General features: G+C 31.8%; 3 protein-coding genes across 3 annotated transcripts; 2 read left to right on the forward strand and 1 right to left on the reverse strand.

The window, feature by feature from the left end:
• The first annotated feature begins 3665 nt into the window (after positions 1-3665).
• LOC125829786 (peroxidase 11) lies at positions 3666-6750 on the forward strand. Its single transcript, XM_049508984.1, has 4 exons — positions 3666-3926; positions 4631-4822; positions 5268-5433; positions 6306-6750. Exons 1-4 carry the CDS (start codon positions 3681-3683, stop codon positions 6743-6745), a joined length of 1044 nt encoding a protein of 347 aa, XP_049364941.1. The 5' UTR covers positions 3666-3680; the 3' UTR covers positions 6746-6750.
• Positions 6751-13928: 7178 nt separating this feature from the next.
• On the forward strand, positions 13929-22502 carry LOC125829761 (inorganic pyrophosphatase TTM2). Its single transcript, XM_049508961.1, has 12 exons — positions 13929-14015; positions 15578-15939; positions 16574-16688; positions 17696-17891; positions 17970-18083; positions 18224-18397; positions 19538-19732; positions 20317-20439; positions 20513-20634; positions 21361-21472; positions 21575-21850; positions 22046-22502. Exons 2-12 carry the CDS (start codon positions 15606-15608, stop codon positions 22244-22246), a joined length of 1962 nt encoding a protein of 653 aa, XP_049364918.1. The 5' UTR covers positions 13929-14015; positions 15578-15605; the 3' UTR covers positions 22247-22502.
• Positions 22503-23138: 636 nt separating this feature from the next.
• Positions 23139-24630, reverse strand: LOC125829773 (F-box/FBD/LRR-repeat protein At1g13570-like). The gene is made up of 3 exons (XM_049508972.1): positions 23800-24630; positions 23551-23712; positions 23139-23457 (listed from the first exon to the last, which is right to left on the reverse strand). Exons 1-3 carry the CDS (start codon positions 24628-24630, stop codon positions 23176-23178), a joined length of 1275 nt encoding a protein of 424 aa, XP_049364929.1. The 3' UTR covers positions 23139-23175.
• Positions 24631-25114: the final 484 nt, after the last annotated feature.

A 25114-nucleotide genomic window follows, 5' to 3' on the forward strand; every position in this document is an offset into this window, starting at 1 on the left:
ATATTCTCTATTTTACTTAAGTGTTTTGCTTTTAACTTGAACTAGTTGTAGAGAGGTATTTTACCTTTATATATTGATACAAGGTTTAGTTGCATATGATTTACAGTTTGAACAATTCGAGGTGAAAAATTATAGTAGTTAGGTTGGGATAGAGAGGTAGTAAAGTTGCCATTTTTGGATTTGGAATGAGTGATTTGTTGATTTCTTTGAGCGTCTTTGAATATCTGATACTTTTCTCTATAGCTGTGAACTAGGAATTGCATCATTTTGCTGTGGGGTGGTCCTTTTCATGACATCTTTTCGATATAGATTGCAAAACAATCTTGGTGTTATCGAGAATTTTGTGCAGATCAGTTTGGCGTGAAGGTGAACCTGGTTTCCAATTGGTGGATCTGTTTTCTGCAGAGTGCTCATTAAGGTACCTTCGATATGTCATTCTGAGATGTGGAGGAGAATATCCTATAGTTCTGTTGAATTATCGGCTGTGTCTTTCAACTAATAGGTGTGCTTAGATATCAATCAAGCTCCTAAACGAACTTAGTAAATAGGGGTTCGGAGAGTATTTTTGAAGGTGTTAAAGAGTACTGTTTAAAGAAGGATCCTAGTAGATACTTTTTTTTGTCATAGTATGAGAAAACAATGTTCCTTCTAATATGCTTGTTTCGGAGATTTGTGTTGCATATTCTTTGTTTATACGTGCTAACTATCTAGAGAGGATCTTTACCATCTTGCTCTATTTGATACAGGGGAATCATAATTGTGAAGCTACGACGTGGGCAGGAGTTTAGCTTAAGAGCAATAGCACGGAAAGGAATTGGCAAACATTATGTGAAATGGTCTTCTGCAACTACTGTGACTTTCGTGCGTGAACCAGACATCTACATCAATGAGGGCATGAAGGGGACCTTGACTCTCCAAAGATAATTACCAAAGAGTAGTTCCACCACAGAAGTCTCTGGCATTGACCCTGAGAAGAAACAGGTTGGTTGAACTTCCGAATTTCAACTATGAAATGCTATACGGCTATGTCTAAACTTTTTCCTCAGGTGAACACTATCACAGGTTCCTATTACTTTTTATGAACAACATATCATGTTTTATGATAAGCTTTCAATCCTCACAAGTGAAGGGATCCGGTCCTCTGCAGAGTGTTCACGTCCAGGACAATATGCTATACAGATGGAAAGCTGTCGTGTCAGAGGTTGGTGGAGTCGCCAGTGTACTGAACCAATCAGAATGGACAAGATTGTTTGTTCAGCGGTTAATAATTCTTTATGGTTGATTTAATCAAACATGAAAAACAACAAATCTTTCATTCATTCAAAGAGAAAAATCAAGCTTCACAAAACAGCAAGGGACCTGATCGATCGAAGAATTGCTTTCCGAACCTGCTGATGTTTTGTTTGCTTGTATTTGTGCTTATATTGTAGGATTCATTTCACTCTTGATAGAAACGTTTCAAAACCTTTTTTGAATCTTGTAACAACATAGTTAGGGGTAACTTTGTGTTTTACAAGTCAAAAGTCTATATTAACTAGTGAGAGTTAGTATAGTGGGCAATGGATGCATTGCTTAGGCTCAGTAAGTAATAGGTTGTATTACTTAGTACTGAGATTATGAGGTTAATCTTGTGGTTGTAAACTGTGTTTCGCTTTTGCTTGAGAAGATTAGTGAAAACAGTTTGAAATATCTTGTGAGATAGGTTGTGGTTTTACTCCTTTGAACAGGGAGGTTTCCACGTAAACTTGTGTGTCGATTATTTACTACCACGCTAAGGACCTAGTCTTGTAGTTAGTGGATGCATATATTCCATCACTTTATTTGATGAGGAACACGAACGAAGAGCTCCCTCTGTCCTAGTTAACCTGAGCTTATATTGAGAACTTTTATCATTGTTGAATCGACTGGTGCTATTAAACTTCACGCAGTTGGTACTCAATGCAGTCGTTAGACTATCAACACAATTCTATTTTTTCTTCGTCGTGCTGCAGAAAAGTGAATCATCACTGTGTTATGCAGTTCATCTATCTTCTGGAGACAATTCTACGACTATTTAGAGATCGCGTGGTTTGACAGTTTACAGTTTAGTTCTGCAGAAAAGTGAATCATCACTATAGTTTTAGTGATAAAGAGTGTATACAAAGACATGTTATACAATTTTTTGTATTGGTGTAAACATCAAACGCGGATAAAGTTTTACCCCGTCGATATCGACATTTCATTTTTACATTTTCATCATGATTTTTGTTGAATTTTTTTAGTAGTTAGTTTTATCTTGAGCTACAAGATTGTAATCAGATTAATCAAAATTAGCTTTTGTAGAGAAGAAAAACAGCAAAATATGAAGAAATCAACCATTCTTGTACATGAATTAAACTAAGAAAAATAGTATCGTGTTAATTGATTCTTTGTTTTGAGCAAGTTTCCATTTTACTTAAAATAGACTTTGAAGTCTTTAACTACCAAAATCAGGACTAAAAACACTTAATGACAGTTCAAATCTAGAACCTTGGAATAAACAAATTCAAAAATCAGATTAATTAGATTTTGTAATCAAAATCAAATACTATATATGACTATTTTTTTGTTCAACCTCCTTATGGTGGGACTGTTTCATCTTTAATTAGAGGTCTTGATTACAAGTCTTGGGTATGGAGAAAATTTTATTGGGAGCGTCATCCCCGAATGGCCCTGTAGTGCGCGATTGAAATTTAGTCGGAGCTCCAATGCGGGAGCTTCATACACTGGGTGAAGAACCAAAAAAAAATCAACTTATATGAGCCACTTTCATAATAGTAAGGATATATATGACCCACTTTCATAACAAGCGTATATCAGCTTTAAATGACAAAATTAAGGGTATATCATACCCTTTCCCTTTATTATATAACATTTGGATCATTGTTGTTTGGAAAAATACAATAACAACAACATACCAGTTGGATCTGAGGAAGGTAGAGTGATTTATTATATAACACTTGGATTATTGTTATTTGGAAAATACAACAACAATATCTAGTGGAATCTAAAAAAGGTAAAATATAAGCAACTTTTACCCCATCTTGGAGAATGTTGGTTGAAATCGAAAAAAAGAAGTAATAAATGAATATATACGATAAATGATTACTTGTATCTATTCAACTTATCTGATAGTATTTTACATAATCAATGAAACTCAAGACCTAGAAGCAACATATATTTCTTGTACTTGTTAACAAAATTATCATGTTCAATTAATTGAAGTTACAATTAAATATATTTTTGACCTTTTCTAAATGTCAACAAAATAATTAAATTATTCAAACATGGTAAATAAAGTTATTGAAAAAAAGACACAAAAATATTTGTTTGGTCACTTGCCTTTAACATTTGCGTACAAAACTCTCCTTAAAAACACACATAAAACCTTTGATTTATCTCATATTATTTGGTAATATTTGGTTTGAGATCACTCACCTAACTTAGCCAACAATATTAGTTACATCTTCTATTGACTAATAAAACTTTTTAAAACATAAGACAAAAATAAATAATCACTTTAACCAAAATCCTAAGTTAACTTCTTTTTCTTATATACTATATACTATATATAAAGTGATAATATTAACCATATTTTGTATATTCTTCATCTTCACTACTCACTAGCCCAAAAAAAGAAAGAAAAAAAACAATTCATATCAATGGCTTTTATTAATTTTTATCAATCAAGAATTGTGATTTTTGAGTTTTTGGTTTTGGTATTTATTGGTATTTGTTTTAGCAAATTGAATGGAATTAGTGATTCACATTTAAGTCTTGATTATTATAAGAAAACATGTCCTTCTGTAGAAGGAATTGTGAGGAAAGAAATGGAATGTGCTTGTCTTTCTGATCCTCGTAATGCTGCTTTGATTTTGAGATTACATTTCCACGATTGCTTTGTTCAGGTACGTAAATGAGAATATGAAAATATTCTTGATTCAGTTTATTGGAATTATTGAACTGTATGAGCATCTCGTCTAGAAGTTTAACGAATGTTAGAGAAAGGTAAACGTAATTGTGTTATTGTGTCTTATGAACCCCCCCATTTTTTGGCGTCGTCTTAAGAAATTGACCACTATTTCAAAATGAGATTTACTAGTCAGAAGTTTGAAGGTAGCCAAGGTTCAAAACTAGTAGTAATATTTAGAGCATGGGACTAATATGAAAATATACTCGATTCAGTTTATTGAAATCGTTGAACTGTGTGAGCATCTTGTCTAGAAGTTAAACGAATATTAGAGAGAGGTATACTTCATATGTAATTATGTTATTGTGTCTTATTAACACTCCCCCTCCCCCCCCAAAAAAAAAAAAACTCGTGTAAGCTCGAAAATAATTTACACAAATAGCCACTTTTTTGGTGTCGTCTTAAGAAATTGAAATGTGGTCAACTTTTAAATAAACCACAAAAGTGGCTATTTGTGTAAATTATTTTCGATTTTGAAAGTGGTCAATTTTTAAATCCAAACCATAAAAGTTGTCAATTGGTTTAAAACTTTAAATTTCATTGTCAAACACATGGAAATATTTCTTTTACTTTATAGATGACGATACGATTTGAACTTACGACCTTTTATCTGCTCTGATATCATGTTGATTTGTGTGACAGGGTTGCGATGGTTCAGTATTGTTGGATGATACAGTGACATTAAAAGGAGAAAAGAATGCTCCAAACAACAAAAATGCATTAAAAGGATTCAAAATTATTGATAGAATTAAAAATAGAATTGAATCTGAGTGTCCAGGAACTGTTTCTTGTGCTGATATTCTAACTATTGCTGCTAGAGATGCTGTTCTTCTGGTAATTATATTCTTGGAATTTTATTTATGATAATAAATAATATTATTAAATTATTAGTGTTTAGGTTTCTTTGGTTATTATTTAAATAAAATAATCATCATATGAATAAGGGTCGTTTGGGTTTTTATACAGTTAAATCTTTGTATAACTACGTTGTTTGTCTAGAAATGTTGTTAGAACATATAATATATATAACATCACAAAAAACTTAGTTCGGATAAAAACTTGACCGTTATAGTGAATCTTATTATAGAAGATGATTGTTATGTAAAGGTCTGACCGTATGCATAACTAAAATGCATTTTTTTTGTTACATTATATTCTTGGAGTGTTGTTTATGGTATTATTAGAATATTAATGTTTAGATTTTTTAATTATCATCATAGGAATAATTAAAGTTGTATTAATTAATTAATGATTTTTTTAAAATTAATTTGTGTACTAGGTTGGTGGACCTTATTGGGATGTTCCATTAGGTAGAAAAGACTCAATAAAAGCAGGATATGAATTGGCAGATACAAATCTTCCAACAGCTGATGAAGGATTAATTTCTATTATATCTAAGTTTATATCACAAGGACTTTCTGTTACTGATATGGTTGCTCTGTCTGGTAAGCATTCTTTAATATATATAATTCTCCGTGTCAATTTATATGACACAATTCGTGTTTCGATAGTAAAATATGTGATTTATTCATATGATTTTTAAATTTTTAATTCTTGTGACTTTTTGTATGTATAGTTATTACGTAGTTTCTATATATGTAAATTATTTTTCAAAAATCTTAAAGAATATATGTATGAATTCACAATCAAAATAAACAAAACACTCCAACTTACAAAATAATTATTTCTACACCTCTAAAATTTTATGCGTCAGATCAATGTCAGGTGTCTACGAGACACAAGGACGAGTTTGAGAGTTTAGTTGTCAATTCTGACCAAGTTAACATGTATTAGATATACACTTTCAAAATTGGAGTACTACTAATTAACGAAGACGAGTTGGATTGTTTAGTTGTTAGTTGAGACTAGGTCAACGTGTCCTAGATATACACTATCAAAGTTGGAGTACCACTAATAAACGAGGACGAGTTAAAGTATTTAGTTGTCAGTTGAGACTTCAATCGACGTGTCCTAGATATAAACTTTCAAAGTTAGAGTATTGCTAATTAACGAGGACGAGTTGGAGTGTGTAATTGTCAGACTAAGTTGACTTGTCCTAAATATACACTTTCAAAGTTGGAGTACTGCTAATTAACGAGGACGAGTTGGGTGTTTAGTTTTCAGTTGATACCTAATCGACGTGTCCTAAATATACCCTTTCAAAGTTGGAGTACTGCTTAATTAATTACTTGTCAGCTAAGATCAAATTTGAAATATTTATTAATGTCTTATACAAAAGATTAATTACATGACTTTCTAAATTAAGTATTACACAAAATTTATCATATTTTTAATTAATTGTTTCAAAATTTGGCAGGTGCACATACAATAGGAAAAGCAAGATGTGTGAATTTCAGAAATAGAATATATGGAGATTTCAAAATGACAAGTACTTCATATATAAATCCAATTTCATCCTCATATCTTAGTAAATTAAAATCATTATGTCCTCCAATTGAAATTAATGGATCATCAGACAACAATGAAACATCAATGGACAATATTACTCCAAATTTATTTGATAATTCATATTATCATGTCTTACTTAAAGGTGAAGGACTCATAAATTCAGATCAAGAACTTTATTCAAGTTTTCTTGGAGTTCAAACAAAAAAAATTGTTGAAAAATATGCAGCAAATACAATTGCATTTTTTGAACAATTTGCTGAATCAATGGTCAAAATGGGAAATATTACAAATAAAGAGACTTATGTGAATGGAGAAGTGAGAAAGAGTTGTAGGTTTGTGAATACATAAAAGAAAAAAAATTGAGTTAATTATGTATTAGTACACAAAAAAAGAATTTGTTTGGGTTTTATATTTGATTTGTTTGTAATTTCTCAAAAAGAAAAATTATGATATTATTAATGAGAATTATTGAAGCTTTTGTTATAATGAAAAATTCTAATGTGTCATGTATGCGGATCTAGATAAGTCTGGGGCTGAATGAAGGTACAAAATATCAAGAAAAGAATTTTATGAAAATCACTTGAAATAGTGAAATATTCTGAACTTATTGGTTTGGATTTTATACAAACTCTTTGAAATTATTTTCTTTTTCTTCACCATTAATCAATAATTAAAGAAATTTGAGGCATTATTTTTCTCATGAAATGATGAGTCCAATAGCTAATTTTTTAGGTTAATAAGATGGATTGTGAATTGATTTGAGTATATTACTTAGTGGCGTGGACTAATAAAAATGATGTTATATATTTAATTTTAAAAAAATTATATATTTTACATCAACGTCTATTAAAAGGAGGCATAATTTTAAGTTTAAATATAAGTTTAAGAACTTTTTTAAAAAATCTAATAGATGAAAGAAAGGAATAATTATGATCCAACAAATGAAAGGAAAAGTATTTTTGAGATATTTCTAATACGTTAAAGTAGATAATTATTTATGCCATTTTTTTATTTTTTTTTCCTCCTCAAATGATAATGCTACCATTAATTATTTCATATGTTGACCCCTGTTTCAATTAAAATATTCTTTATTTTCCTAATACTCGAGTAGTCTATTTCTATTGATAAATTGACATAATTAAATGTCTCTCCCTTGACAATAAGTTGACGATGGGACCAATAAAAATTGTAAAGGTGGAATGAATAGTATTCTTTTCATTTTTAATTAAAAATTATTGATTTAAATTTTTAGTATGAAAAATATCACATCAACAATTATTTTTCCCTTAAATAAGTTTTACGTAAATTAGGATTAGTTTGAGGTTTTAATACATGATAATCAATTATCAAGTGAGAAATTAGAGAAAAAATAGTTGACGGCGAACAATATCATATCTTGTTTAATTTTCCATAAATAAGATTTGTTAAAAATAAAAAATATATAAACTTTATCTGTTAAATAGAAAAAATGTTTCCGAAAAACCCGAGATAGGAAGTCATAGGAAAAAAAAATACTTGTCGGCTGTCCCTATTAATTATTATGTGATGACTGGTTCCATTTCTAGAAGAAGTTAAAAGAGGTTTCAAAATTTTGGTGCATATACAATGGATATAATTTGTCGGTTGAACCAATTCACCTTTTATTGATTCGACTTATTTAAATTTATGTCGCGTATAATTATTTTAGGGGAGATATTGATTGCAAAGAAAATTTCGTATTTTTAAATATAATATATGAATGTGCTTTATATATAGTTTGGATTCAATTCATATTTTTGTTTTCTATTTTTGAATATGTACAAGTGGAGACTTAAACTGTTATAAAGTAGAATAAATATATGATACACACATCCTACATAGAAAATTGTGTGAGATGCATGCGTCTTACACGGCATATCACATGACATTTGTGATGTGGGATTCATATATATATATATCTATTTGTTTAACTTTATGATATAGTTTAGGCATTAATGCATAAGTGTGCCCCTTTAATTTGATAAGGCAAAAGGGTCAAATATGCCCCTAAACTATTCAAAAAGGACTAGAAATACTCCCCGTTTAAAGTTTGGCTCACTCGTGCCTTTGTCGTCCAACTTTTCGTCTAGATATGCTCTTATGGGGTTTAAATGTCAAATGGAATTGCCACGTCATTTTTACATTACCACGTGACATTTATATTAAAGGGAAAAGGGTCAAATATACTCCTAAACTATTCGAAAAGGTCTAGATATACCTCCCTTTTAAATAAACTACCCAACCGGTTTTCAACAATTTTTTAAATTTATTTTATTTTTTTGGGTAAATCCCGAAAATGAGTAATTGACTAATAGGAAAAATATGAAAAAATAAAATAAAATTAATGCCAAAAATTCGCAAATAAATATAGTAACCTTAAATTCAACAATTTCAACATTTTTTTAAAATTTTTATTTTTTTTCGATAAATCACGAAAATGAGTAATTGATTAATAAAAATGACTTTATGCTGAATTTTTAGGTTATGTTTTTCATATTTTATATTAATCAATTACTCATTTTCGTGATTTATCGAAAAAAAATAAAAATTTTAAAAAATTGTTGAAATTGTTGAATTTAAGGTTACTATACTTATTTGTGAATTTTTGGCTTTAGTTTTATATATATATTTTTTTTCATATTTTTCCTATTTTTTATTAGTCAATTACTCATTTTCGGGATTTACCGAATTTTTTTTGTTGAAAATAGGTCGGGTAGTTTATTTAAAAGGGGATATATCTAGACCTTTTCGAATGGTTTAGGGGTATATTTGACCCTTTTTCCTTTAATATAAATGTCACGTGGTAATGTAAAAATGACGTGACAATTCCATTTGGCATTTAACGCCCATAAGGGCATATCTAGACGAAAAGTTGGACGGCGAGGGCACGAGTGAACCAAACTTTAAACGGGGGTATATCTAATCCTTTTCGAATAGTTTAGGGGAATATTTGACCCTTTTCCCATTTGATAATTATGTTCTCCAATTTTGAGTGTATAACACTCAAATTTGTATAAAGTTGTACAAGTAGGCATACACGTTCTACACGACAAGATCATGAGAGATACATTCAAACTTATTTACTATGTCATGTACGATGCATGCATTGCCACGTAGGATACGTGTGTCTATTTGAGTACCTACTTATACACGAATATAACAAGATAAGGCCCTATGAGCATTGGGCCCTCCACATTAGCCCCAAAAGATTGTGTTTTTTTTTTCTTTTCTTTTTGGTATGTAAATGATAGAGATATTAGATAGGGAACTTTTTGCACTTTTTCCTAATTTGATGTTTTCTCAAATCTTTTTTCAACCCACCAATGAAAGGCTCTATTCTATTATCTTCATTAAAATCTTGACCAGGTTCAATAATGGATTGCTTACGTGGCAATACAAATCATTTATAATATCATGAATTAAAACAAAGTTTTTTCCTTTTTTGAATGCAACTTTTTCCATTTGACCCAAAAGTAACTATAGGATATTTTTTATTCAAAGTATTAATAGTAACGATATTTTATTTGACCAAATGATATTTTTATGTAATTTTACATAATTTAAAGATATTTTGACTTTTTTCTGTTAGAAGTTTGAAGCTGTACATATGTACTCTTTTGTAACTAAGTTTATATATATTTAAGTATCCAGTAAATAAAACCCCAAAAAACTATAGGTGTAATTACAAATGTAATATATTCATAATTTATGTTAGGTAAATCATGACTTTAATATTCTTTCTAAATATTAAAATATGATGAGAGAATTATTTATTTGTACTTATTAGTTTGTTTGGTGATTTGAATCTATTGATTGATCATTGATGGTTAATATTGGCCCCAGATGGATTGTGACAATTATTATTTTATTCAAGTTGAATTTTAAAGTTTGTTAAATATTGAAAAAAAAAACAAATTAAATGTGTAATTAATACGAGGTAACATGTTCCTCACATTTGTGAAATTGACATTAGAGAGAAATGTGTATCATGTACTAATAATAATTCATGTCCATCCATTGTGTTTCACAAAGGAATGGTGCATAATATGATAAACATTATAATTATAAGTGAGATTTGTGAAGGATAGTGTGTACGTAAATTTTATTTCTGTTTTTGATTGATTATCATTTAAGTAAAACATATCAAAGTATACTTAAAATGAAATATAGTAATAAAAAAGTCACTTAGAAAATAATAAAGAAAAGAATAATATTAAATATGCATCAAGTAATACAATATAAAACTGAAGCAAAGAAAATAATACTAATAATCTTCTATATATTGGAATTTGGGTAATAATAAAATAAAAGATGGAAGCCTAATTTAAAGTACTTACCCAAAAAAAATAAAAATAAAAAATAAATAAATATATATATATATATATATAACTCACACCACCAAAAATGACATTTGGTGATAATTAATTAATGGTAATAATTTAATTGTCGGTAAATATATATTTAATTTAGCGGCAATTTACACTTTTTGTAAATGTGTCTAAAGTTTATAACAACATTAGATTCAATAGCAATAAACTAATGTCAGTAAAAACTTTAACAATCTTTATTAATATATATTTATTGTTGCTAAAAGTTTTTTTTTGTGGTAATATCAGTTAAATCATTTGTACAAGAAAGAAGAGATAGTTACAATTTTGTAGACTCTCACTCCCACATTTTAAATGTTAAAACATTAATTTGTTAGCAAACGAAAAGAAGTCGCAATTTTGCCTACTACTTGACTATATATGCCTTTGGACCACACTATTAATGTGAGTTATCATATCGTGGAAGCGATGTTTTGTCCGATTTTTTTAATATATAAATTAATCGAGTTCATGTAAATTCATATGTTATCCGGTAGATTCGCCCTTTATTTGTACCTATGATGTAATAATCCAAACGTCTAAGTTTGATTAAGAAGATGACTATCATATTTTTCCCAAGGAGCACTTTATTAAGCCATTATAAAAGTGGAAGACTCATAATTTGAAAATTGACATTGACCCAAAAAAAAAAGGGAAAATAAGTGTACTAAAAAATCATGTAGAATAAAAAAAATAAAAAATCATGTAGAATAATTAAACACCAATTTCCATTTATATTTCCACTCTTCACGTGCATTTGACTTGAATTACACACTTTTTTCCAATTAAAATTTCATAACATAATCAAAGACAAGAAAATTAATTGTTTTGACTTTGTTCTAACAGCTACATCTATCATTTTTTTACACGTGCAATGTAATTTGACTTGCTCTAATAAATCATATATCATATAAGTTATAACTAAGATTATATTAATAACTAGCATTGATAATTTTAAGTGATTTTTATATAATTTTTTGTTTATCTTATATTAGTGTAAAATAAATTTAAGACATAATACACAAATAATTATTTAAATTTGGCTTCAGTTGATAAGTAACCACTTCAACTTTCAAATACATATCTAAACGTCTTAACTCGTCTTCATGTCAGTAGAACACTTCAACTTACAAATATAATCAAATCTAAACACCTCCAAAAATTATATATCACGTCAGCGTCGAGTGTCCATATAGACGTAATGGAGATGAGTCTAAATGTACATTCTCAAAGTTGGAACGCTTACTTATCAGTTGAGATCAAATTTAGGGATGACAATGGGCTGTCAGGGGAGGGGGAGGGGTATAGAGCGGGTTTGGCTTAACACACAAAAATTTCAATCTATCCCGCATTACATTTTTATGTGTTTTCAATCCGCCAAGCATAGATTCATGTCCCACCCTCCCCGCCCCGCCCCGCCTCATATACGTATTTATTTTCTTGAGTTAAACACATAAGATTAGAAGATAATTCATCTTTTTTTTGCAACTTTCTTTTTAATATAAATGCATTTCTTCGGATCTTTGCAAATATTAGAAAAAGAGTAGTAAATTCAAATTATAATTACCTACTTAGGGAAAGTTTGAAAAGATATGTAATTTTGTTTTTTTTTTTAATTAACTAAAAATAGGGAGGAAAACTACACTAACAAAGTAAAATTGGATTCTAATTTGTTAAAATTAACATTAAAATGAAATCAGACCTTCTTCCTCAATTGGTTAATAACTGTTTAAAATATTAAGAATCTATCGATTTTGATTATAAAAAATACAGTTAAATTATAATTGAATATTTGGTTGCAAAAGTAAAATTTAACACACTATAAAATGATTGAATATAAATTGAACACCTTTTCCAATTGCCATTAAGTATCTGTTTGTGTATTATTATGTCTAAATTCAAATATGAATTATGAATTTTAATCTTCTTACACTTCAACGCTTTAATAGTAAAAAACTAGAAGAAATTTATTATTATTATTCAATCATAATTAAATAAAATTCATATAAACAAAATTTATATCATATATTTATTAATTTGATATAAATAGTACAGGTAAAAATTTTCCCATTTACCAATTTAATATTCTTTTTATAATTTTATTTATTTTCTAAAATTACTGTAAGTAAGTATTTATTTTTGTTTTATTCTATGATGAAATTTATGCCACTCATTACGGCATAATTATACTACGTGTACGTTACGGAAAGCCGCCGCTAATTAATAATTCTGTCCCTAACTATTTTTTTAATTTTACAAATGCATAATCATTGCTTATATTTACACAGAACTATAAATGACAATAAATAAATAATAATAATAATTTTATTTCTTTTTTTTTTCACAATAAAAACACTTTTTATTTTGATACTTTGGTTTGTTTTTCGTAAGAAACTCATTATTATTTTTATTGTAATTGTACATTAATGTTTATAGCAATAACTTTGAAATCTCAAAGTCTCATTATATTATAATCACATATAAAGTAGTAATACAATTTTACATAATACATTTGTAAACTAAATTATGAGAAACAGTTAATAATCCTAAAACTTTATGCATATTCATAAGTAAAAAGAATCAAAAGTACACATTTTAAATAAATATATTTCACAACGACAACAATAATATCTATAATGTAATATTATAAACAAGGTTTGAAAAGAATATAATATACACTAATCTATATTTATCTCACAAAAACGTAAAAAAAATATTTTCAAAAGACCTTTCGATAATAATATTTTAATATTATCTACGCATCATACTAACCTAATATTTACCTCACAAAACGTAAAAGAAAATATTTTCAAAAAACCTTCCGATAATAATATTTTAATATTATCTACGCATCACACTAACTTAATAATATTTACCTCACAAAACGTTAAAGAAAATATTTTCAAAAGACCTTTCAATAATAATATTTTAATATTATCTACGCATCACACGTTTACGAGTAGTAATAAATATTGTGGACTCTACCCTATGCAATTCCGTGGCAAAATCTCAAGAATTCCCACTTCCCAAACACTTCTGGAAATTCAGTTTCCTTCATATAACAGCAAAAATATCTCCAAAAATCCAGAGTATAGAAAAATAAAAAGGGCAAAAAAGGGAAAAAAACAAACATTACATATATATAAATTTGAGCCTTTCTGCCTTTGTAGAAGAAAGGGCCAAAAAAGCTTGTAAGCTTTACTTGCAGTTAACCTTACTGTAGCATATAATAGGTCTGTGTTTTCTTGCTCTTCCAGGTTCTACAATGGAGTTAGTCTGAATTTTTTTTTTAACTCAGATATCTTGTGGGGTTTTCCCCTTTTTTCGTTTTTGAGACCTCCATTGTGTTTTCTTGATTAGTTGTGCTTGTTTGCTTGAATGCTGAAGTTGGTTATCTTGTTTTGTAGTACTTAACATTTTTAGCTATTGAATCTAAAATGGTCTGTAAAAAGAATGTTTTTTGATGAGGATTTGAGTGTTTCTAATCTGGGTATTAATTGGTTTTGTTAAAGGAGTGATCTTTTTTGTTATAAGTATTTAATGGATTGAGTTTCTTAGTTGTAATGTGTTAATTGGAAAGAGGGAAAAAAGGGGATTTTTAATTGGGTGAGGGTTCTAGTTTGTTTTGCTGCTGCACTTTTGATATTAGTTGTATGTGAATTCTGGTTTGATTAAAGATGGCTCTTTTATTCAATTTTAACAAACATTGATGGATGTGTTTATTAGGTTATGGATGGAGATTGTAGGGCATTCAGATAACTCCCATGAACTTGAATTTTCAATTTAATGTTTAGTGAATCTATTGGAAGATCAAACTGATCTTAATCTTGTAATGCCTGAGATTCGGTGTTGTCGGTCTTAAAGATTTGTCTAGATTTGTCTTTATTTAAAATCGTTCTAAGCTTGTTCGGTACGGGAGCTTGCAGGAAAATGTCTGCATTTTGTTCCTTGATAATTGCATCAAGATCAACAGATATGTGGTTCTTAAGTAGAAATTCTGTAGGACAACATTACTGTTTGAGTCTGAACTGACGAGTAACTTATTAATAACAATACTAGCCTAGTTCATAGTATGCAGAAGTAAGTTTAACCTTTTATGGCATATTCCGTCTTATTCATAAAAAGGCAGAGTTGGTCTGCATTAAAGCTAAGAAACTATAAATTCATCATAGACCTCCGTTATCTTAGGAAATAAGTGAGTGAGCTTTGAAGCCTTCCCATTTTAATTGCGATGACGAAGACAATCCTGGAGGATGATTTCTTGGGTCATTTGGGTTATGTGCTATATTTTTAATCATGGATGATAACAATCTTTGTACTTAAGGGGTCGTTCGTGTTGATGGTGCTTTAATCCTTTTTTTCAAGTGTTTCTCTGCTGCAAAAGAGAACTTAATATCTGCTATAGCATTATATTATAGCTTCTCTTCTCTGCTTATCTAGTCTCATTGATGCAACTAAGTATCGGAGAGTTCAAGTTAATTCAACTAACAGACAGTTTTTACAAGATACTGTGATTTTAATGTGTAATTTATGAGAGAACTTGCTTAAATGAAAATTTAAGCAATCACAAGAATAGAAAAATCAGGGTTGCTTCTTCTTGCAAGAGATTCTGGGGGTTAATAACAATTATGTGCTATGTTGTAATGCTTCCAGTGCTTTATCTTCAGTGTGTCAATATTAGATAAGAAACTTTTCCAGGTCCATGATTGTGAATTGATCATTTTGGCATATCTTTTATTCTGGATCTTTTATATTCTCATTCTGATCTTTATACGGGCTATTTTTGTAATTTCAGAGGATAATTCTCTACGTGTTTATTCTAAATGCCTAAAGATACTAGTAATGGTGAATCTACTCGGAAAGCTGGTCTCTTAAAGGACCAAGTTCGACTAGTCAAGAGAAAGAACTGCGATCGATATGAAATCATCTCGATACCTGATAATTTGTCATTTGAGAAAGGTTTCTTTGTTGTAATCCGTGCATGCCAGTTGTTGGTTCAAAAGAATGAAGGATTGATAATACTTGGTGTTGCTGGTCCCTCCGGAGCAGGAAAGACTGTGTTTACAGAGAAAATACTCAGCTTCATGCCAAGTGTTGCAGTTATCTCAATGGATAATTACAATGATGCTAGTCGAGTAGTTGATGGAAACTTTGATGGTAAGAATGAATACCTCGTTTCTTATTGTTATTGAGTGTGTATAGAAAGATATTAACCAAAAGGGGATTTCACTTGCATTCTGCTCTCTGGCTTAAAATTTCAAGTACCCACCAGTTTCAGGGACAAGGAGGCTCATAAGTTTATGAAGCTCCTAATTGTTGAATATTTAGGGAATCTACTTTGCATTTTCTTGACATAGTTGGCACTTTGAGTTCTTACAGACCTCTATGTGTCCTTTTTCTTTTTTCCTTGGGAAAGCCATTGTAAATATGTTACAAAATCTACTGAATAGAGAGCTGTCCTCTTTCGGCTAATGATTCGATCTTTTTAAGTTTTGGTAACACCAAACATATGATCAAGAGTTGCTAGAACCATAATATATTGGTTAATCTTTCATTGGTTAAATCTCAATTATGCACTAGAATGAGGAGGGTGCCTCTTTGAATCATGGAACATACATATTCAATGTTAGAAAACATTCCGTGAAAGAATCTGGGCTGAGATCTCTAATTTCCTCTTAGCTGATTTCTTTTTTTATTGGTTTACCCTTACACTGGTGTCATTTGTACTAGTAGAATAACTTAAGACTAGATGATTTGTACTTTACCAGGTCTATTTTTTCTTTTGAAACAGATCCACGACTTACAGACTATGATACATTGCTGAAAAACATCAATGATCTAAAGGCCGGGAAGCCGGCTGAGGTTCCCATATATGATTTCAAATCTAGCTCTCGCATAGGATACAGGTTCAGCTCCTTGCTTCTTATTCATGTAATATTCTATACTTATATGTGCATGTTGTCATTTTTCATACAAGCTGCTATTCAAAACCACTGCAAGTTTATTGCCTGTTCGCTCCAGAAATTTTATGTTTGAATGCTTAAATGGCAAATACCTCCAGACCTTGGGTTGTTTATAATTTTGCGTTCTATTACATGAGGAAAAGAAAAAATAAATCGATGACATCTTTGGAGCAATACTACCTAGGCTCTTCATTGCTCTGATTCAAACAGAAACTTAACTGTTGAATTGGCATAGCTAAATTTGATACAATTAAGACCATGTCACTAGCTGTGGAATCTCATGACTTGTTCATCTTTGAATCATTTACTTTATTTTATTCTAGACCTAAAGGTATGCCTAGTGATCAATGAAGTTTGTGCCAATCTTGAAGATCAGGGTTCAAATTCCCACAAAGACAAAAGCACCAGATAAGTTCTTCCCATCTGCCTATGCCTAAGCTTGGTGGATAGAGTTACCCAATACATGTGTTGGTGGGAGGTACCCGGTAGAATAGTCGAGGTGTACACATGTTGGTTTGGACACCACTGTTACAAAAAAACGTTTATGCTATACTAGTTTCATTTTGCTTGGGGTTTTTTATCTGTGGTCCACTCAGAAGGATCTTGTTCCCTAGACTCCTAATCTATTTAATTGGCATCAGGATGACAGATCCTTCATCTATTACACAGTTATCTGGTCATTCTCTTCTTTTTAATGAGGCTTGCATTGCTCTTCTTTTTTTGCCCAAGGCTTCAGTTTTACAGTGGTCTGTGGTCCCCTTCTCTTAGACGATCTATCCTCTCTGACAAGTTCTTTGGTGATGTTGGTTTTTCTTTTGTCAGTTTTCTATCGAATAATGTGCCCTTCAGGCTCAAAGTTAGTAGATGCCTTTTTTTATTTTCTTTTAATTATCTAAGATGTGTTGCATATTAGTATATGATTTGAACTTACAACATTAAGTTTACTGCAGGACTCTTGAAGTACCTAGCTCCCGCATTCTGATTATTGAGGGTATCTATGCTTTGAGTGAAAAGTTGCGGCCTTTTCTGGATCTTCGCATATCTGTGACAGGTGGAGTTCACTTTGATCTTGTCAAAAGGGTTTTACGGGATATACAGCGTGCCGGGCAGGAACCCTCGGAGATAATCCATCAAATATCTGAAACGGTTTGTTTCCTCTATAATTTTGGCTAAAATACACCTGAAACTCTCTTTATGACTATCCAACGACGATGTCTAGTGCAGGTTTATCCAATGTACAAGGCTTTTATTGAACCTGATCTCAAGACTGCACATATAAAAATCATCAACAAATTTAATCCGTTTACTGGATTTCAGAGTCCTACATACATTCTAAAGGTAAGGATATTAGAAGTTCATACTACTTCTGGTTTCCAGTCATGGAAAATTACAGTGGTAAAAAACAAATTACGTAATTAAAGTTATCAATAAATATTAAAACAAAGAAAAAGGGTTCATCTAATCACTTGCACCTTTAGTCTTCTAGGGATGTGCAAGTCGATCAAATCAAGTCTGCATTATCTGAAGAACACATTGAAAGTACGGAGCAAACTTACGACATATACCTTCTGCCACCTGGTGAAGATCCAGAGACATGCCAATCATATCTGAGGATGAGAAACAAAGATGGAAAATACAGTCTCATGTTTGAGGTTTGTCTCTTTGTATATTGATCAATACTTTTTGAGAAAATAATGGCCAACTGTTACAAAGCACCTCTGTTTGCTAGGCCATTTTGACTTTACTATGTAGCCTACTGATGACAGTCTGTTATTCTCCCAATTAAACTTTTAATAGTCGTGTGCATATTACTATTCATTTTCTTGAAATACTTGAAAAATGTTTAAGCTTTTGGGGAACACCATTTTCCTATAATGTTACCTGTATTTTTTATCTTGAAATACTAGCAGGGGCTAAGGAATTTCCAAGTGAAAGCCTAATTTTAGAGTTAATAAAGTCAACCTGAGAAAAAGCTCTCAACGTATACCTGAATGGTTGATAAGAAATCCTCTTGGTTGGCTCAATATAGGGGACAATGGAAGAACGTCTATATTGCATGTAGGGGAAGTAAGATAGCTAGGTGCTTTTACTCAACTTGTGAAGCTTGCATCACAAACGTATCATGGACTTATATGGCTAGTCTTAGTCATGTAGCAAGATGAATTGCATCATGTGTTGAAGAAGCTATACCACTAAATCATTCTTAAATAACTCTGTTTCTTGTAGGGAAATGCCATATTACAACTCAATGTAGGTGGTGTAAGGATGATTTTTGTTTCATTCTTAACCTTATGTTTTCCTATAGTCGACGTCAAGTACCAACAGGAGGAATATCTTCCATTCACTCTCTTTTTTGTCTTTCTACAATTCGATATTCAGACAATTTCCTCTTGTTTTAGAATAAATTGAGATCTTGTAGAAGTTGAATTCATCAAATCTATAGAAGAAGCTGATAATAGTAGAGATCTTAAACTAAAATTATCCTGCCTGCTGTCCTACTATGAACATTGTAAAATCTTGAAATGTTGTGCATCTGGTAGCTTCAGTCTCTATTTATTTTTTTTGGTCCTGATTCTTTCTTGGGATTATATCTTTTATTGAGAGACTTCAGGATTTAGTGGTCAATACAAGTATTTCCACTCCATGTTTATTTATTTTATTTTTTCATCTAGTGGTGCTTTGGTATATCAGCTTTTCTTGACCAGCTAATTTTCCTGGAAGTATGTGTACCTGTAAAGAGCTGCTTTACTGAAGTTCTGATGGTGACAGCTTAAACTGGTTTTGAATTGTAGGAGTGGGTCACTGATTCTCCCTTTGTCATATCGCCAAGAATCAGTTTTGAAGTTAGTGTGAAGCTTCTTGGTGGATTGATGGCCTTGGGATACACGATTGCAACAATACTCAAAAGAAGTAGCCATGTATTTTCTGATGAAAAGGTTTGCGTGAAAATTGATTGGCTAGAGCAACTGAACCGGCATTATGTTCAGGTAGTAGACTTGTTTTACTCTCTCCTCCTTGCTAAGATATTTACATTCTAAAATCTTGTCATTTCTGTTAACATCTGTTGGCAATGATGTTAAGCTAGAAAGCAATCCTTGATAATTTGTTAAGGTCCTTTTGGTTTCAGTTTCTATTGCATGAATTATCAGAATCATTCTGTCATCAGGGAACCAATGCCTCACTAACAAATGATTTAATTCATAAAATTGGAAAGCTTCAAACTTGCATTGAGTTCTCAAGGCATGGCAGTTTATCTATTATCTCTAGTGGTTTCTGCATGATATGCCAATGATTGTCTAACTGCAATATCTTTAAATTGTTAACCCAAAGGAAATGTAAGCTGCGTATTTATTTCTCTTTTTATCTTGAAGAAGAGTAAAATCATTCATTTTATCTACTACGGAGAAGATAACTGCGGGGTGTGTTATTTTAAGACTTCAATGTCCACTGCATGAGAATTCTTCTCCTTGTTGATCCTTAATAATTCAGATTGACTGGTTGTCTCTTAGTATCAGGGTCCAGATTATTGTTTGAAACTTCTAATATGCTAGATTTTCTTAACTTTACCTAGGTCCAAGGAAGAGATCGCCTAATTGTAAAATCGGTTGCTGATCAGCTGGGACTGGAGGGTTCATACACTCCGCGTACATATATTGAGCAAATACAACTAGAGAAGCTTGTGAATGAAGTTATGGTATGCTAGCTTCCATAGATTTTTTTCGTTACGTGCTATAATGGCTTTCTATCACTTACTAGATATATTGCAGGCACTACCAGATGATTTGAAAACGAAGCTTAGCTTAGATGAAGATCTCGTCTCCAGCCCAAAAGAAGCTCTCTCTCGAGCCTCAGCAGAGAGAGTAGCATGGAGAAATAAGAATTTAAGAAGGTACTTGTCTATCCCTTTTTTTCCCTATTGACTAGTCTTGCATTAATTTTTTTGCATAAAAAATGGTGTCAAACAATAGATTTTATCAATAAGCTGAAAATATTTCTCCATGCCAATAATTACTTGTGGTTCAACGGCATTAATAGAAGGCTGCTTAGCTTTTTTAACTGCTTCCAAACATTGTATTAATGGCAAATATCCTCCTCTAACAAGGAGGGAAAGCAAGAGGAGAGAGTCTTAGGTGAATACTGAGGAGTTTCATCAGCTCTAATTTGCACACAGCACACTTGATTAACCTATGGTTTGGACATACTAATGTGGCTGCAGGAGTTACGGGAGAAAAGAAATGAAGAAAATTGATAGTCTCACACTCTCACCGTAGTTGTATTCATGCATATTTTGATACTCATGACCTTATGTCTATATGCGTCCATGTGTCATTCTGTTTGATGTGTAGGTTGAATAGATTGCTCCTAGATATCGACTTGTTTGTTTAGTTCTTCAACTCCTTATTGATTTGTATATAAGCAAGTCATTAATCTTAAATTTGAAGTTTTTTGGAACTTGCATGGATCTCCATCCTTATTGGGAAAACCTCATGAGAGTGGTGTGGGGATGGGAGGGAACTGCAGCCTGCAGCGGAAGCGGATGAGATTCTATCTCGTCCAGGAAAAATTCTGTTGTCAAGTTGATTTGAACTTGATCTGCTTCTTTTTGTTTTTGCAGTGGATTGTCCCATTCCTACGCAAATCACAGAGAGAAAAATCTATCCAAGATTGATACTGATAGTCAGAGGTTTGATGACAGAAACACTGATTCAGCAACATTAGCAAACCAGGTTTTGCATTTAGCAACAATGAAATATATTTAAGCTCTTTTCACTATTTCATGGCACTTCTGGAGATTTACCCTTCATGTTTGTTGTCCTTGTTTCACAAAGGGAGCTGTTACACATTTATCGGAACAAATATCTACCTTGAATGATCGGATGGATGATTTTACATCTAAAATGGAAGAACTTAATTCCAAGTTAACCAAAAAAAGAGCTTCTCCGAGCACACAAAGTCTGGCTTTGCAAGCCGAAGCTTGTAATGGATCCGGCCCAACTTCTTACTTCATATCTGGTTTAGAAAATGGTTCCTTGACAGGATCCATTATGCCAAATTCATCATCCTCTTCTTTGCTAATTCCAAAGGAGTCCAATCTGATGGAAGAGGTACATATTTCACCTGGCTTTCGCCATGCAGACCTATGTTTAATCAATAATCTTCGTCTTCTTTTATTACTTTGATGGAACATATGAATATATAATCTTTTGACTTGTCAATTTGCACTACTTTCCATTACTGCAGAAAGTTAAATATCAGAAGATAACCAAGTTATTTTCCCTTTGCATTGACTATCTTCACAGCTATCTAATGTTGCACGTGGACAACGCCAAATTATGCATCAGTTAGACAGCCTTAGCAATCTTCTTCGCGACAGACTGGGAGAACAATCACGACAAGCAAGAACAAGCAAGAGAAGAGATCTAAATTCGATCAGAGTACCTCTCATTGTGACCTTAGCAGTTAGTGGATTGGGGTTCTTTCTGTTTAAGAGCCGAAACTGATTCTTCTTCCTGATGTAAAAACTATGCTCCTATACTTTTTTCTTTCAAGTTCATTAGCCCCATACAAGTAGTATTTTGCCTATGTTCGATCGGAGTAGAGGTAGACTAGTGTTCATGTGTGTTTGGGTCAAGGAGGGCAGGTTTATGCTTTCTATTTCCCAGTTGAGCTTTGTCAAACAAGGCAGCAAGTTGTGGGGTTCCTTTGATTAAAACTCTCTTTTCAATACATATTTTACAAGTTAAATTGCAAGTTTCCCTTTGCTGATTGGATGAAGTGATATTGGAAGCATTCTCTCTTTTTGATTTTCCATCCGATAGTTCGAGATAATCCTGAATTCATGTTTTGTAAAAATCGAGTTCAAATAGAGTCCATCACACATTTTACAAAATTTATATAGACTAATTCACATAAGTTGAAAAAATTATGAGTATCATTTATTAGGTCATCATGAATGGACACAAAATTTGAGCTCCAATTGAGTTGATCACATATATTTTAAAAATTAATGGACGAATACACATGAAAAGTTAAGATAATCCTATAAATTCGACCCATTAACTCCAATAAAGTGATGATTGTCCTTAAAAAATAATGAGTATAATTTTCTAGCTCGTCAAGACTATACTCACAAACTTTCAACTCAAATAGAGTTGCTCAGACATATTCTAAGAAATTCATGGACTATAACACACGAAAAGTCTAGATAATCATAAATTTCTTGACAGAAGTGAGTCCAAGAGAACTTCATATTTTAACAACATACTATGCAACAGATAAGTCAAATCATCTACACAGATTCACTAATCTTCCCAAAACTGATGTTCAGAGTACTATCTAGCTATTCACATTAACTTGCAAAATATTTGAGCCAAACATCATGGTCCGAAGACTTCTGAAGAAGATCAGTAAACAGGACTGTAATCATGTACTAGTTTTCGATGAAGGACACCTCTGCTTTAGGTGATGCACGCTGAAATGTTGTTAACTCAGCAGCGAGTTTTTTGACTGCAGCAGATGCTTTAACTACACACGACGCGAAGAGCATTCTCACTAGCATGGGAGAATTGGCTAACAGAAGTTTGGCAAGCTGCATCTCGATGATTGAGCCACTAGCAAGTGTTAGCCTAACTTCCCTTAGGTGATTAAACGTCACATCCGAGGTAAATTCTACTTGATAAGCTTCTTCTATATCATATTTAGGATAAGCCTCCTAAAGAAAAAATAACAAAACTTAATTCTCTGAACTTTTTGATGATTCAAGTATGAAAATGAAAAGGCCAATAAGAAAGAGAGAGAAGCGTACCGAAATATCCATATATTGTAAATACGGGAAGCTTCTTATCAAGCAAAGAGCACATGACACCTCAACCGAGTTATAAAGATCAACACTAATGTCAAGTCTTTTGACACTGTTAAGACTAAAGGGAAGCCTCGTTGGTACTTCACTTGCTTCTGCAGCAAATAACTAAAAAGAAAATATTAAAAAATCAGGATGAAACGAAGCCGAAAAGATTCAAAATGTGTTACAATGAAGTCAGGAAGCAACATTTACCATATTCAAGTATATATGCTCGAGAGCAGAAAAAGATTCAAACGACTCGAAAAACTTTGCAATATCCCATTTTTCTTCCCCGAAATAATCGGTGTCGCTAGATGCAAGTAAAAGCTTTGCAAGAAGAGGGATATTCTTTAAAAAGATAGATCTCACACTGCCTGCGAAGTAAAATGATTTCAGCCTGGGAGCATTAATTTCAATGAGGTTGCTGTACGTCTCGGCAATATACAACACTAAATGCTCAAGCAACAAGCAATGAGAGATTAAACTTCCAAGCTCCTCGGAAGAAATTGAAACTTCACATAGTTCCAACCTAATTAACCTATCAAGTCCTTTGAAGGTTGGTGGACGAAGTATTAAGCAATTCTGGAGATTCAAATTCCTCAACTGCAAGCTTTTGAAAAATGAAGGTGGCAATTCGTATGGTTCACTCTTGAATGGAAGTTTAAGCACAAGATCCCGAATGCCATTTTTTGCGAGGAAATATATCAAGTCATCGATCATAGGACAACTTCTTGACTTAGGAACACAGAGTGTAAACTTTGTAATTGGTCCTTCATGAAATATCAAAATATGGTAGATAATCTTGGTAATTGCAGTCGTATGGCATATTAAGTTATTCTTAGTTTTCCAAAAAGCATCATCAAGTGTCAACTCAGGAAGTCGGCACCATTTATATCTCCATATGTTTGATAAGATGCTAGTCCTCACCGCATCTCTAAACGGCAAACACATCAAAATGATATCAATTACATTCTCTGGAAGATTGCTAAGTACATCGAAAGGTAAAGATTCACAACACTGCTTTTTAGCCTCAGGAGCCATCATACCGTATTCGTCAATGTAACCCTGCTGAAAATGAACAACAATAACAAAAATGAGTAATCTCCAAACTACGCGGGAATCTTAGTGGCTCAGTTGATTGACTACCTGGCCTTTGATTCCCCACCTTATAATCCCCTCCCCATTTCTCATTACCCCCCATCCCCCAATGTGATTTAAAAAATACTCCTAAAAGGGTGTGTTCTAACTGAAATTAATCATGATATACCCAGTGGAGACAAGAAAAACACAGTAGTTGATTCTTCTTATCTGTCCTAGCTTTTAGATATGACAGTAAAGAAAAAGGATTCTTTTTGTACCCCAATAGGTGGACAGACTTACCTGATACCTATTGTACCTATTGCTAGTAGAAGATGACATGTATTCCGTGGAATTAATCAAGGTACATAAAAGCCGACCCGAACACCACGATCATAAAAAAAAATCTCAATGATACACGAATCAATACATAGATTTGTTTATTCTAAAA

This window comes from Solanum verrucosum, unplaced genomic scaffold, assembly GCF_900185275.1.
Source record: "Solanum verrucosum unplaced genomic scaffold, falcon-dt-bn FXZP01000008.1, whole genome shotgun sequence".
NCBI classification, from domain to species: domain Eukaryota; kingdom Viridiplantae; phylum Streptophyta; class Magnoliopsida; order Solanales; family Solanaceae; genus Solanum; species Solanum verrucosum.

Excerpts from the sequence above, each read along its gene's own strand:
- LOC125829773 (XM_049508972.1), bottom strand. The coding sequence starts at position 24,630 with ATGATGGCTCCTGAGGCTAAAAAGCAGTGTTGTGAATCTTTACCTTTC. Across the intron at positions 23,713-23,799 it reads AGCATATATACTTGAATATG|TTATTTGCTGCAGAAGCAAG; the intron begins GTAAATGTTGCT and ends TTTTCTTTTTAG. Across the intron at positions 23,458-23,550 it reads TACAATATATGGATATTTCG|GAGGCTTATCCTAAATATGA; the intron begins GTACGCTTCTCT and ends TTTTTTCTTTAG.
- LOC125829761 (XM_049508961.1), top strand. The coding sequence starts at position 15,606 with ATGCCTAAAGATACTAGTAATGGTGAATCTACTCGGAAAGCTGGTCTC. Across the intron at positions 18,084-18,223 it reads GTCCTACATACATTCTAAAG|TCTTCTAGGGATGTGCAAGT; the intron begins GTAAGGATATTA and ends TTGCACCTTTAG. Across the intron at positions 21,851-22,045 it reads AGTCCAATCTGATGGAAGAG|CTATCTAATGTTGCACGTGG; the intron begins GTACATATTTCA and ends CTATCTTCACAG.
- LOC125829786 (XM_049508984.1), top strand. The coding sequence starts at position 3,681 with ATGGCTTTTATTAATTTTTATCAATCAAGAATTGTGATTTTTGAGTTT. Across the intron at positions 3,927-4,630 it reads TCCACGATTGCTTTGTTCAG|GGTTGCGATGGTTCAGTATT; the intron begins GTACGTAAATGA and ends TTTGTGTGACAG. Across the intron at positions 4,823-5,267 it reads CTAGAGATGCTGTTCTTCTG|GTTGGTGGACCTTATTGGGA; the intron begins GTAATTATATTC and ends TTTGTGTACTAG.